The following is a 14397-nucleotide window of genomic DNA, read 5'->3' as shown; positions in this document are numbered from 1 at the left end:
GACTTTCTAGTCACTAGTTTTATTAAAGGACAGAATTAGAATAGAGCTTTGAGACCCGTGACCCATGAATAAAAAGGACTTTGGCAAAGTCCACGACAGAGACAAGACTAGGGCTGACGACCTGTCTTTTAAAATGTACAACAGTCCCCTGGGCCCATGCATCATAATCCACAGGTCACATCCTGAAGCACAACCTTGGTCATTCTTGGGAGAGAATGACCGGTGTCTTTCCCATGATGACCTTGTGTTTTGTTGCCAAATCTCTCTCTCTCTCTCTCTCTCTCTCTCTCTCTCTCTCTCTCTCTCTCTCTCTCTCTCTCAGCAGCCCTCAGATGAAGTGTGCGTAAGTCTTTCTGTAATTCTCCCATGATTCCACTTCTGTCATCATACCGTGTCTTCCATTAGTGCTCTATTCAGACAAACCTACTCTACTACAGGACACATTTCCTGTGAAATTGAATTAGTTCATTAAATATGACCTAATCTTGTAAATATATTAATGTGGAGTTTTGCCCACTGACAGATTAATATGATTAAATAAACAGCAGAAAGCATCACCACAGAAAGGAGTTATTAGTCACGCTCGAGAGACTTGTATAAAATCTCAATGTGGAATAAGTAATTTTATTTTCATAAAACACCTGAGCCAAAAACATGAAAATTAAGTCACTCCTATTGCAGTGGTGGAAAAATGAATATTTCTTATGAATATACTCTGTGTTTGTTCATGAATTCATGGTCATTTACCAGCTCATAACGTCAAGTCTAAGATTAGACAGGTACTATTCATGTTGAGCTCCCTACGGCGATTTCAACGTAACCATGGAAGAATCAGCCATGCATATCTTACAGTGTTTGGCCTACATACTGTATACTGTGTTCAGCATTTTGGTGGCTTTACATATAGCGCATACATTTCTTTCCTGCAGAAAGATATACCGGTATGTATTTCTATTATAAGTATTCCCTCAGATTTGCCTCCAGCAGGAATCATACCAGACAGTGATGAAGTATAGCTACTGCATGAAAACCAAAACATTCATCTTTCCATGGAGAATATAGTGAGGTCAATAGGGCTGGGTGCTATGACAACAATATATGGAGCTGACTGATTTGTTTGCGCCTGATGCTATGATGACTACGAGGTTAGAACTCGTAGATCTTATAGATCTGCCCTTTATTACTGTTTTTGTACGTCACCATTGTACAACAAAGTATAATACAGGGTTAAGTGGTTGATCTAGTCGATTTTCTTTCTCCTTGTGTTGTTTTTTTTATATGACAAATTAAAGGGGTTTGGGCTTCTCGATTATTTGATTAACGGTTACCTAGTGAGCAAGATTAAGTCAGTTACTGGTTCTAAATATCGGTTTCTATATATTTTGCCCGGCCCATGGGGTCTGGTCGTTGCAATACAAAACTGAGTAGAGCAGAGGTTTGTAAAGAACAGTTTGAATACATAGTCCACATCCACAAATACAATGGCATATGAGATACAGTATGTACGTATTTTATGTCACTTTGAGAGAGTGAGTGTATTTTTGATGTCACTTAAAATTCACTATTTATTGAAACAATGCTTAAATCAGCTCCATGGCATGTGGAATTAATGGAAGGCATTGTTTGGAATGAAGAATTCCATTTTGAATATTCAGAGCCTTTCAGAGAAAGACACATTATACTCACAAGCCAAGGAAATAAACGTTTTCATCTGAAAGCTTAGATAAAGCTGTGCTTAATTTTCTAACCATGTGAACAACATGAGAAATGTTTCTTCTTAGGAGCTACATATAATCGGACGGATATAGTTTCATTTGTTTTATTTTTTGTTTCATGGCCTTTAAACTGTGGTAGCCATGGGGTTGAACTGTAATGGGGAAGATTGGATGCATATGTAGCATCCTGCAGTTCAAACATTTCCCTTCAAATCACTCAAACGAAGGTATAAACTGTACTTACTTGTACTGTAAGTGCAGTTTCGTCTAACTTGACATAGTGGATTGTAAAAGTTGCATAATGTTTGTTGTGTTATCCTCAGTTACCCAGGACATAATATATTGCATATGCAATGGTGTGTGTGTGTGTGTGTGTGTGTGTGTGTGTGTGTGTGTGTGTGTGTGTGTGTGTGTGTGTGTGTGTGTGTGTGTGTGTGTGTGTGCGCGCGCGCGCGCGACTGTGTGCGTGCACAGTTGATGTGGACATAAACCATTCAAATGTTTCAGAAGGATCACCTCTACAACCCTGTATTTTTAATGAGCTGCTGTTGACTTTAGGTTATTGTGTGCAGGTTCCGCAGGCCTTGGATTAATCAGCATACATTTTGTTGAAGCTCGTTAAACTCAATGAGCTGAATGACATTTATTATCTCATTAGTGAGAGCCAGTAAAACTGTGGAATGAACGTATGGAAGAGAAAAAACGTTTGTTTTTCTCCGCCTGGATTGTCTTGAAAAGGATACAGTATACTGTATGCTGTCTGTGTTGCAGTATATAAATCAGACCCTGTTTAAATTAGTTGTAAATAATTATTTTGGTTTGTTTTAATCATTTTGGAGCACCATGTGGATTGGATTTAACACATTGGCACAGTTCACAATGGTGTCAGGGAATCACAGAAGTATTTATGCACTTTTTTTATGCACAATATATTGACTTTAAAATGCCCTCCTATCATTGTTTATTCCAGCACATACTCGCTGTATGGTTCTGTGTCGCAAACCCGCGCATCTGGCACGACAACATGGTTAAAACAAATATTTGCAAATGCGAGTAACTGATCAGTTGCATCTGTATCGCAGATTAAACGAGATTATAATGTATGAGACATTTGAGATGGTGGAGGCGCTGTTGCTAAAATTGACATATTTCTATGAGGTTCTGGTTCTATAATACCATGCTATGGTGGTAAATGGTGCATTTATATAGCGCCTTTATCCAAGGCACTTTACATAGATTGTGCATTACATTACCCATTCACACACATTCATACACAGATGGCGGCGGAAACCATGCAAGGCACCAACCAGCACATCAGGAGCAATTATGGGTTCAGTGTCTTGCTCAAGGACATTTCGACACTAACTCTGGGGGAGCTTGAGTTCGAACTGGCAACCTTGCAGTTACCATCCAGCCACTCTACCCCTGAGCCACCGCCGCCCTGGTGTGCTGGTCTGCAGTGACTAGCTGTCTGTGAGGCATCAGGCGAGGTGGCTGCCCACACAGTGTGTGGTATTTACTTCTTCTCTGGCCCATGTCCAAGAGAAATGCTTTTACCAGCAGCTACTGTAACAACGTTTCTCATATCATGCTCTTAGCATTATGTATGTGTCTTTGTGGTTTGTTCCTATATGTGCCTACATGTCTGTATGCCTACAGTACGTAGTGTGCATGCGTACATGCATATATATGTGTGTGTGTGTGTGTGTGTGTGTGTGTGTGTGTGTGTGTGTGTGTGTGTGTGTGTGTGTGTGTGTGTGTGTGTGTGTGTGTGTGTGTGTGTGTGTGTGTGTGTGTGGTTGGTTATATTTTTGCTTGTGTTCATCAAGTATAGTACAGTATACAGTATGCTTATGTGAACAGTGAACACATATAAACCATGCACTGTATGCCCGGACAGAAGATACCTGAAGCTTGATTTGTACTCGGCCGATCTACAAGCCCTGCATTGCATTGTGAGCTTGTAGATCTGCTGTTCTTTAGAATAGTTCTGCCATTGTTTATTGCAAGTAGATCTGCTCTTGTCGGTGTGCAACACTCTGAGTATAAATCATTGCAGTGGCTCTGTCTCTGTATTGTGTTTTACTGAGGCAATTTCTCAGGGCATTTACATAGAATCTGAAGACCCGCTTGTGGATTCATGAGTCATCACAAATCTACTACTTGTGTTTTAACAAATACATTTTCAGAAGAAAAAAAAGTTGTTGCCATGCGATGCGTCATCATTTTGGAGATTTGCTATTTTTGCTATTTTGGGAAAGAATGAATGCCCAAAAATAGGGACACTACGTTAGTATGAATGTATGGTTATTAGTTAAAGACAAGAAATCACATCTGTAACATGTGTCACATGTTGATGAAATGGCGTTGAATGAGATGCACTTCGTACTAAAATCAGAGTAGTCTGCAAAACATGTTCAGAGTTGGCTTTTACACAGGCTGCATTTGATGTCATGAAAGGCACTAGACAAATTTTTTAATTATTTTATTATTATCGAACGCTATAGGGGTGGGACCCCAAATGACGCCTGTGCTGACATAATATACATTACACACTGAACGTTAGTCAGGGCCCCCAGCCAGACAGTGACTGTCTGCCACACTAGCTCAAGCTAATCAATTATTTTAAAGCACTTCCTACTGTAAGTCCAGGAAAGGTTATTTTTTTTAATAATAATAATGTAAACTGTGTGTGTGTGTGTGTGTGTGTGTGTGTGTGTGTGTGTGTGTGTGTGTGTGTGTGTGTGTGTGTGTGTGTGTGTGTGTGTGTGTGTGTGTGTGTGTGTGTGTGTGTGTGTGTGTGTGTGTCCTAGTTTGAGGGCTGTTCTAAGGCGTTCTCACGTCTGGAGAACCTCAAGATTCATCTGCGGAGCCACACAGGAGAGAAGCCCTACATCTGCCAAAACCCTGGCTGCCTCAAAGCCTTCAGTAACTCCAGTGACCGCGCCAAGCACCAACGCACTCACCTGGACACGGTCAGTAAGCTGTACTAATATTCTCCAGTGGTGTACTCAAGTACTGTACTTAAGCACAATTTTGAGGTACTTTTACTTTCCTGGCGTATTTCAAATTTTCTATACTTTTACTTCTACTCCACTACATCTCAGAGGCAAATATAGGGCCAGAGAGTAGGGAGGAGTTTCGCTCAGAACTGTTTATTCTGGTTGCCATTTTCCTGCCTACCAGTAGGCTAGTAGGCTATAGTAGTATGCTGCTAGGCTACATTTTCCAGCCTCACTGTGGAGACATATACCATTGTAGATATAAAATAATTAAATAAACACTGTATGGTTTGGGTGTCAGATGACAAAATAACATAAACTTGATACCCTAACTTGTCCATTCCACCGCGGGCCGTCAGAATTATGCTTCCATTGTAGCCTTGCAGTGCGTTGACTGTCGGAGATATCAAATAATTAAATACACGTATGGTTTCTTTGATTTGGGTGTCTGACAAAATAACATAACCTTCAGCAACATTCCCAAGCACATGTATGCTCTGCTCTCTACCTGTCTTCAAACGAGCATGACAGTGTAATCAAAATAATAATGGTCAGATCTCACAGACAGATCCACGTCCGGTATAACATAACACTGCTTTATTTATTTACTGCGGAGAGAACACATGTTTGGCTGATCACTCTTCACTCTCGTGGTGTTTTCCCCCTCTCCCTGGTTCCATAAGGATATGTCCACATGTCTTCTCGTCAAGTAAGATGTAAACATTGAGAACTGTTTTGACGTGAGGGGAGGGTAGACGGCTATCAGATCAGAATGCCCGAACATTTTCTAACGGCGAATAATAATAATACCACCATCGATCCAGAGCCATAGAGTAGAAGAGTTGTGACAAGTCAAAGATAGTAGAGAGATGGGAGATGGTGTACTGCAGTGACAGTGTACACACCAGCGTCACTGACAACCACACTTACGAACTACAGACTGGCAGCCAAGTAGCCTAGCATCCTACTAGCCAGGAGTAGGCAGGAAGATGGCTCCCAAATAAGCCAAAATCCTACCGAACACGTCACTACGCTCTCCCCCTATAGACTATTGCACTTTTTACTCCTATTAGTCAGACATGTAAACAGCACATGGTACAGTAAGACATTAAAGCTAAAAGGATAACACAAAAAGGTCCAGGGAACTTGTTTCCATTGTGGCCTCTATGAATCCTCTATATCAATTCATATTATACAAAATTAACAAAATAATTCATATCATCTACAAATACAAACACTATATGTACAAAAGGAAAATTACATTTACCTCCCCTTTTGGTCTCCTGACAGGTGTAAAGTAAACTGATTACCTTGTGGCATTGATACTTTTACTTAAGTAATGTGAGTACGTCTTCCAACACATTCTCTGGATCCAGGCACAACCTTCCAGTCATGCATGGCTTCAGTTTAGAATGAGTTTAGCTACCTTGATTGTTTATTGGACCGCAATGAGTACTGTAGTGTGAATGTATGAACAGTGCCCCATACACGCCCATGTGCGCACACACCAATTCCAAATATAAATTCATGTCAAGTACAAACCTCTCTGTCACACACGGGTATGTGCTCACATACAGTACACAATAACATATTTTAACTACTAAGTAGTTCCACCCATATTCGGGTGGAAATCTTCAAAAAATGCCAAAAGTTTTCAAAAATTCTAAACATTTTCCAAAATGGCATCTCTACAAGCTCAGAACATGTCACATCACAAGGAGTGATAAGTTTGTGCATTGGCCATTTTCAAACAAATTTGTATCATTAGCAGTAGTGCTCTCTTGCTTCTCTCCATATCCAGTTACATGAAAGAACACTTTCATTCCTTGAGATTGTGCAACTAGATTTCTTTATAGCAGATCTGTTCTATAAAACACTTTTTTAATTCTCTTTTTTCCCCCTTTTCCTTTTTATTTCTTTAGAATGGCAGGTTTGAGTGGTAATCCAGCCAAATGCACATCTCCTGTTACACTTTAATGACCAGGGAGAGGATAGAGCAGTATACACTGCGCATGAGGCACGGTTTTCTCCATTTTGTGGTTTCTATTCATACTGGCTAATAAAGGCTGCTTAATCAGTCTGTCCATGATATATAAAAAAAGGAAAAACGGCGCCCGCTGCTGTTTGTTTCATATTAATTCATAATTCATGCTTCATAAAAATGTGGATAACAGGATGTTCGCCCGTTTGGTCCACCCTCAGCCCTCCTCTTCAGGGACTCACTCTTTCCCAGGAGTTTGGGCATGGTGGACAGGGTTTTAAGGTTATGTTTAGGCATAGTTTTAGTGAAGTTAAATGTTAGGGTTTAGACTAAATCAAAGCGAAACACCTGGGAAAGAGGGAGTCCCCTCCTCTTCCGGTGGGGTGCCTATTCAGTATTTCAGCCGTGACGTAAGCGCCCCCTCCAGAGATACTTCCGAGTCCTACTTTTGTGTCGCTTTTGTGTCCCCATAGAGTTATACTGTGTCCCTCCGTCGGACTAAATCTGAGACGAAAACAACGACGAAAGTCTAATTTTACCGCTTTCCTTGCAACAACAAAGCTACTGGTCTCCCAAATCTGGCTGTGACAGGCCGTCTGCCTCACACTGAATACTATCGCCATTTTATTTCATTGTGTCAACTAAATCCTCATTAAATGCAAACTAGATTCAACATACTCAACCCTGCACACATTCTAAATATGCCCCCGAAATATTGGACTGAGGCTGAGCAAATGGACTGTTACCACCTTCAATAATAATGATGATAATAATAGACTTTATTGTCTCCACATCATATATTTTATTTGTCATGGACACTTTTTTTTAAAGATATTTTTTTTGCGGCTTACGCCTTTTATTGGTTTTTGAAGGGACAGACAGTAGGCTGACAGGAAACGGGAGAGAGATGGGGGAAGACATGCAGTAAAGGCCGTGTCGGGCTCGGGAGTCGAACCCGCGGCACACTGCGACTGGATTACCAGTCGGGTGCCCAGACGGTTACGCCACCGCCTGGGCCTGTCATGGACACTTGTACAGAACATTAATAATTCTACTCGAGTTGGAAGCATTAAGACCCATTTTAACCCTCAATGGCTTCCTTTCTGAAAAATAACGTCATTGTAAAAAGATTCACGCGTTTAGATATTCTATTTACAATGAGAAGCGGACGGGAGCTGGTGCCACTTGGACCCGGACGTAACGTAGGACTACAAAATGACATCGGACTTAAATACAGAATGGCCCGCACACTTTTTGCCAGTGTTCACACATTCTGAATGCCTCTGCCGACAGATTCAGTAGCGCTGGAATCTGTTCTTGAGAGATTACATATCGACATGAATAGAGCGTCGCATTCCCGCCCCCTTTCATGACGACGCCTGGCCCAGGAAATGAATCCCAATGCATTTTTCCCATTTCCCATTTCAAAAAGTATTTATTTAAAGACCTTTGAAGCGTCGTACGGAGCCAACTCGAGTCGTGACAAATCATGACAACAAACACAATATTTTGGACCAAACAAATAATTACAAAGAAGAAAAACAACAAAAAGTGTTGTAACCTGCTGTTTTTTTCTACTTTCTAATTCTTTGTTTGGCCCAAAACATTGTGTTTATTGTCATGATTTGTCACGACAAGAGTTGGCTTTGTCCGCGGCGTAAACGTCTTTAAATAAATACTTTCTGAAAAGTCTTTGAGGAAAATGAACAGGGATTTATTTTCCGGGTCTCTCGAGGGGGTGGGACTGCGACGCTCTATACCTGTTACTTTTAGGCATCCAGAGCATGCCTACTGTACCTAATATCTTCTAAAACAGCCACTATATGTTTGTTTTTTTAATGTTTTTTTTGTGGCTTTCACCTTTATTTTATATTTTTTTATGGAGGGACAGACAGTAGGCTGACAGGAAATGGGGAGAGAGATGGGGGGAAGACATGCAGTAAAGGCTGTCGGGATCGGGAGTCGAACCCGCGGCACACTGCCAGACTGGATTACCAGCCAAGGTGCCTGGACCATTGAGCCATGGCCCAGGCCCGCTATATGTTTTTTGCTTGAGGGTTTTGACAGAAAGATTTTCAAGGGTGTGAGTAGTTATTCTTGTATTATCCCATTTAATTTAAATAAATGTAATTCTCTGTAAACCTCAGTCACTCTCATATTTAACAAAATATGACCAAAGACCAAAGTCACTATATCTAGCCGCATGGGGCCCTGTGTGAGAATGTTAGTGCTTTAAGATTCCAGCAACAACATTTTGAACATAAAATACACATTGCATTGTTGTCTTTTAATAAAAGGTTTTCATAAAAGCATAACTCACTCCACCTGGTCAACTTGGCAACTGCTTTGCAGAAATGTTTCCGCTTGTTCATCTTAGCTACAGTACAGTACAGCTACAAGAGTGCAAAAGGAGTGTTTTAACTGATACATCAAGCTATATATCAAGGAAGTATTGCAATTAATTTAAATACAAATACTTACTTTAGTCATTTGTACAGAGCAATTTGTGCAGTGTTGTGGCAAAGATTTAGGGTTAGAAAACCTGAAAACAAAACAAAAAAATCACACCCGTGTGAACTAAGTGGTGTAAGGTCTTATATAGACTGATCAACTGTGGTCTGACGTAATGTCTGACGTAATGAAATCACACCCGTGTGAACTGGGTGACCATAGCAACCATGCTCATTTTTTGGTACGAACAGACACGTAAACTAACAAAGCTGAAATCACACCCAGGTGAACTGGGTGACCATAGCAACCATGCTCATTTTTGAGTGGTGTAAACCACTCCTACAACTGGCTTTTGTGTGCATAAAAAAATGACCATGGTTGCTATGTTCAAAATAATTTCTGACGTAATTAAATCACACCCGGGTGAACTGGATGACCGTAGCAACCGTGGTCATTTTCTCTGCGCAAAAAAAGCCAGTTGTGAAATCACATCCGGGTGTGATACATACATTTATCAAAAATGATAGCTTTTTTTACTTAACATATTTTGTGTGATTTCATTACGTCAGACATTACGTCAGACCACAGCTGATCATGCTATATAAAACCTTACACCACTCAGTTCACACGGGTGTGATTTTTTTTGGTACGGACAGACACGTAAACGGACAGACACGTAAACTAACAAAGCCAGTTGTAGGAGTGGTTTACACCACTCAAAAAATACATTTTATGGGGGGTTGACTATAATATGCCATAACACAGGATTACATTTCAATTTAATTTAAAATGTACTTGAACTGCACTGAGCCAAGTCCTAATCTTGTACATACTGTAAATGGGTTGAAACAGCTGACTTCAACTTCAACTCTCCTTTCTCCTTCTCCCTTTAAGCTTGCAGATGAAATATAGTAGGTATGGTAAGATTTACTACACTGGGATGTAAAAGGTTTATAACATTGGGAGGATCCTAAATACTTGTATATATTTAGCACACTCTACTCCACTGCTGTATATAATATCCCACTTGTGAGTTGTGACACACCTGGCAGTGATTCCGGATCACCTAAACCTGCACCCGTATTATTTGTATACACTTGAGACTTTGCTACTCAAACTTGTTTGACCCCAATATCCAACGCTACAATCTTCCCCAGGTGTTAAACTTTGCTTTGATTTAAATGATGTACGTATGCTCTTGACATGCTCTTATACTGACGAACGTTCCTCCCCACACCTGATTTCTTCTTCTTCTTCTTCTTCTTCTTCTTCTTCTTCTTCTTCTTCTTCTTCTTCTTCTTCTTCTTCTTCTTCTTCTTCTTCTTCTTCTTCTTCTTCTTCTTCTTCTTCTTCTTCTTCTTCTACTTCTTCCGCATTGTCTCTTTCATTGGTGGCCTCACAGAAGCCATACGCCTGTCAGATCCCAGGCTGCACCAAGCGCTATACGGACCCCAGCTCCCTGCGCAAGCACGTCAAGGCCCACTCAGCCAAGGGGCTCCAGGAGAGGGAAACGAAGGTACCAACAACACTCCGTTCGGCAGCTGGTTGTCGTGAAGGGGGGCAGTGGGGGCGGGATAGGGGGTCAAAGAGAGAAGGAAAAACATATTATGAGGGATAGCAAGAGAGCAGTTAAGGGGGAGAGTGTGAGGTTGAAGAAGAGAGAGAGAGTGATGAAGAGAAAAATGTTTGCGAGTGAAGAATAGGTTAAGACAGATAAGTAGAATATAGAAATCTCAGAGGGAAATGAGCAAGAAGGAACCTTTGTGGAAGGAGGAGAGAGACAAAGTACACAAACACTTTGTTTGCCCATGACAGAGAAAGAAGGGGTAGGGAGAGAGATATGAGGGGAAAGGTAGGAGGAGGAGAGGGGAGAGAAAGAGAAGAGCAGGAAGAGGAGGCATGAGATGGGGGACTTGCTTAGTGTGTGTGTGTGTGTGTGTGTGTGTGTGTGTGTGTGTGTGTGTGTGTGTGTGTGTGTGTGTGTGTGTGTGTGCGTGCGCGTGTGCATGCGTTGGGGGGGGGGGGGGGGGGGGGGTGGGTGGGCGGGCTGTAGTTGGAGTGTGTTTAGGATTCAGTAAAGATGAAATGCAGCGCAACACACTGTATTATTCGTTCACATTCCCTGGAAGTGGGAATAGGGGGCCTATTGTTCGATGCTATCTGGCGCGCTGTTTGTTTTCTACGGGTCATAAGTGACAGTGGACCACTTTGGCGTGCTATTCCTATGCCTCGTTTCATTTAAGCAGAGACACGTGTGCTTGTATGTTTGTGACACGCGGGTAACACGCATTGGACCTGAAGCTTTTTCCCCCCGGGGGCTTGGTTGGGACTTTCTCTTGTCACAACAATCACTTAATTAATTCAACCACTTACAGCTCTGCGTTTCCTCAAATGAATTGAGTCACAGTTTTTTGAAGTATGTGTGTTCGTAAACATTGGTTTATTTGTTTGATTTTTTTTTGTACTGATTGAAGTGTCGCTTTGCCCTCATTGTTTTGTTGTTTTGCGTCATTAGAAAGTTTCCTTTTAAGTACCGGAGATGTCTTTGGGTTTGTTCTGGACGGGGGGCGCTTTTTTTGTTTGAACATTTTGGAACAGTCTTGCCTAAAGAAGGACTCTAGTCATGCTGCATTGTAGTTGAATCACCAAAACTCCAAACAAGAGCCAGGCTGTGTTTCATAGAAAATGAACAGGAGAATACCCTTAAGAGAACTCATCTTACATCTTCAATTAGTCTAAGAAATGAGGATTCATAGCAAGAGAATAAGTGAATTACCTCATAATTTAGGGTTATTCGGGTTCCATTACCCAAAATTGGAAAAATGTGTTCCTCCACCAAACAACAAGGCTTACCGTAATCTCCTTCTCCTTGTACGCAGTGTGCTTCTGCACAATATTAAATATGCAGTATTACCTTTGATAAATTTGTGACTGTGCTTGTGGTTTGCAACCAAGACAAATGTCCTGGACAGCTACTGTTCTGATCTAATCTGGGTTTCTAGGAATTTTGTGTGAATATATTATCTGTTCAAAGTTTTGTTGAATTTATTTTTACCACTATGGTAAAAATAAATCAGGGTCTGCACTCTGCACATATTCTAGACCAGGGCCACTATATTTCCAAACTCACTCCAGAGGGCCGAAACCTCTTATCTCCGTTTTTTGTAATTAATGCCGTACTTCAGCGGTTCCCAAACATTTTTGGCCATGCACCCCCTGTTACCTCCTGACCTAGCTGACGCACCCCCCCACATGGAAATGTAAATTGCATAAGCTATATAGAGACATACATTTACTATTTATCCACATATATGAACCTGAATATGGCATATATATGCAGCATAGGCTATATTCTGCATATACTTGCCACATATTGGCATAATAATATATTTAAAATAAACCCATTGCACCACCATTAGCCTTTTCATGTCACGCACCCCCTAGAAGGCGCTCGCGCACCACAAGGGGTGCACGCACCCCCTAGAAGGCGCTCGCGCACCACAAGAGGTGCACGCACCACAGTTTGGGAACCACTGCCCTACTTGAATCCTGAAAAGTAACATTCTTTTTTTTAAATGCATTTAGTTATACTTAACTTTATGAACTTAAACACAAATATTAGACATAAAAAAGGCATTGCACTTGTAATACTAGTAAAAGCTACTAATATAGACATAATATAGAAGTAATTAAATTACCTCCAGATTAAATTAAATTACTTCCAGAGCTGGAGGTAGCAGAGACTAAAATGTTGAGTTTCTCTCTGGGTGTAACAAGGATGGACCGTCATGGCCCGTAGCACTTGCCCTAGCCCAGAGGCGTATCTACAATAAGGCGAGGGCAGGCGTCCGCCTGTCCAAATCCATTTCTGGCCTGGCCAAAATCCATACAATGAGAAAAAAGAGGACAAAAACAAGACCTGAGAACTATTAAAATGGACAGCTGATTGGCCGTTGCGGTAGAGCGCGCCCCTCAATCACCCATTGGAATGTAAATGCATGCCTTTCAGCCTTTGTATCCTACTCGTCTGGCAGGTATATCTCTTTGAAAACCTTTAGTGCTACGATTGTGCACGGGGAGACGAAAATTAACATATTTTGCCTGGCCAAAACGTAATTCCTGGATACGCCACAGCACTTTATGTAGACTTAGATAGCATTTTATACAGACTTATAGCATGTTACGTAGACAGCACTAGAATTGCATTTTATGTAGTCATAGCACTTTATAGTACATATGTATAGTATAGTATAGTATAGTATAGTATAGTATAGTATAGTATAGTATAGTATGTATAGTTTATATGTATAGTTTCATTATATAGATACTCCACTGTTACGTTCTTAGCTTACGCATGTTCCATGGTAACTACTTTTTATGTACAGTTGGGTGCCACCGATATTGTCCCTTATCATTTGACCCATTTAGGACTGACCTCAAAATTTTAAAAAATCCTTCTAAATCCTCCAGTTTTCTGAAATAAATATTTTCACGATTTTTCAAAATTAGCAGACCTACAAGCTCGTAGCGCGCCACTCGGTGGCGCGCTATGAGCTTGTAGATCTGCTATTTTTCAATAGCTAAATTATAACATATGTTTAAAACACCAAAAGGGGTTCCCGCCCAAAATGGGTTAACTGTCCTTTTGCGCAGATCACGCAAACCTCAGCAAAAAGAAAAGGACAATATCGATGGCCTCCAACTGTATGTGATTGTGATGTATTGCCATGCTTTTTGTTATTGCTTAATGTAAATCGCTCTGGATTAAGAGCGTCTGCTAAATGCCTAAATTGTAAATTGTATGGATAGGATCAGGAAGGAGTAGCCTACATCAGAGGGACAGCGCATGTCATATGTTTAATGTTTTGGAGATAAAGCCAGAGAGGCCAGACTGAGATGGTTTGGACACGTACAGACTACAGAGGATAGTGAGTATATCGCTAGGATGTTGAGGTTGGAACTGCCAGGCAGGAGAAGATTTACCAAAGAGAAGATTTATGGATGTAGTGAAAGAGGACATGAAGTTAGTTGGTGTGAAAGAAGAGGAGGCAGATAGAGGACAGGGTGAGATGGAGGGAAGCAGATGACTCGCTGTGGCGACCCCTGAAGGGAAAAGCAGAGGGGGAAGAAAATAGACAGTAATTAAAGCGGGTCATGTTTGGAATTGTAACAGCTGAAATTAGTAATATCAGTATTCCAATATTAACCTGAGGGCCGCATTGAGTGAAGGTGGGGGCCGCATGTGTCC

General features: G+C 41.1%; 1 protein-coding gene across 1 annotated transcript in view; it reads left to right on the top strand.

Annotated features, from left to right (window-relative positions):
* The window catches only part of glis1a (GLIS family zinc finger 1a), a 36346-nt gene that overhangs the window by 10208 nt on the left and 11741 nt on the right, over positions 1-14397 (top strand). Inside the window, exons 3-4 of the mRNA XM_079530023.1 lie at positions 4529-4690; positions 10552-10665. Of these exons, the coding sequence (XP_079386149.1) occupies positions 4529-4690; positions 10552-10665 (276 nt within the window). The remainder of the gene's footprint in view (positions 1-4528; positions 4691-10551; positions 10666-14397) is intronic.

This window comes from Electrona antarctica (assembly GCF_951216825.1).
Source record: "Electrona antarctica genome assembly, chromosome: 19".
Classification (NCBI taxonomy): domain Eukaryota; kingdom Metazoa; phylum Chordata; class Actinopteri; order Myctophiformes; family Myctophidae; genus Electrona; species Electrona antarctica.
This window is presented reverse-complemented; position numbering and strand designations above follow the sequence as displayed.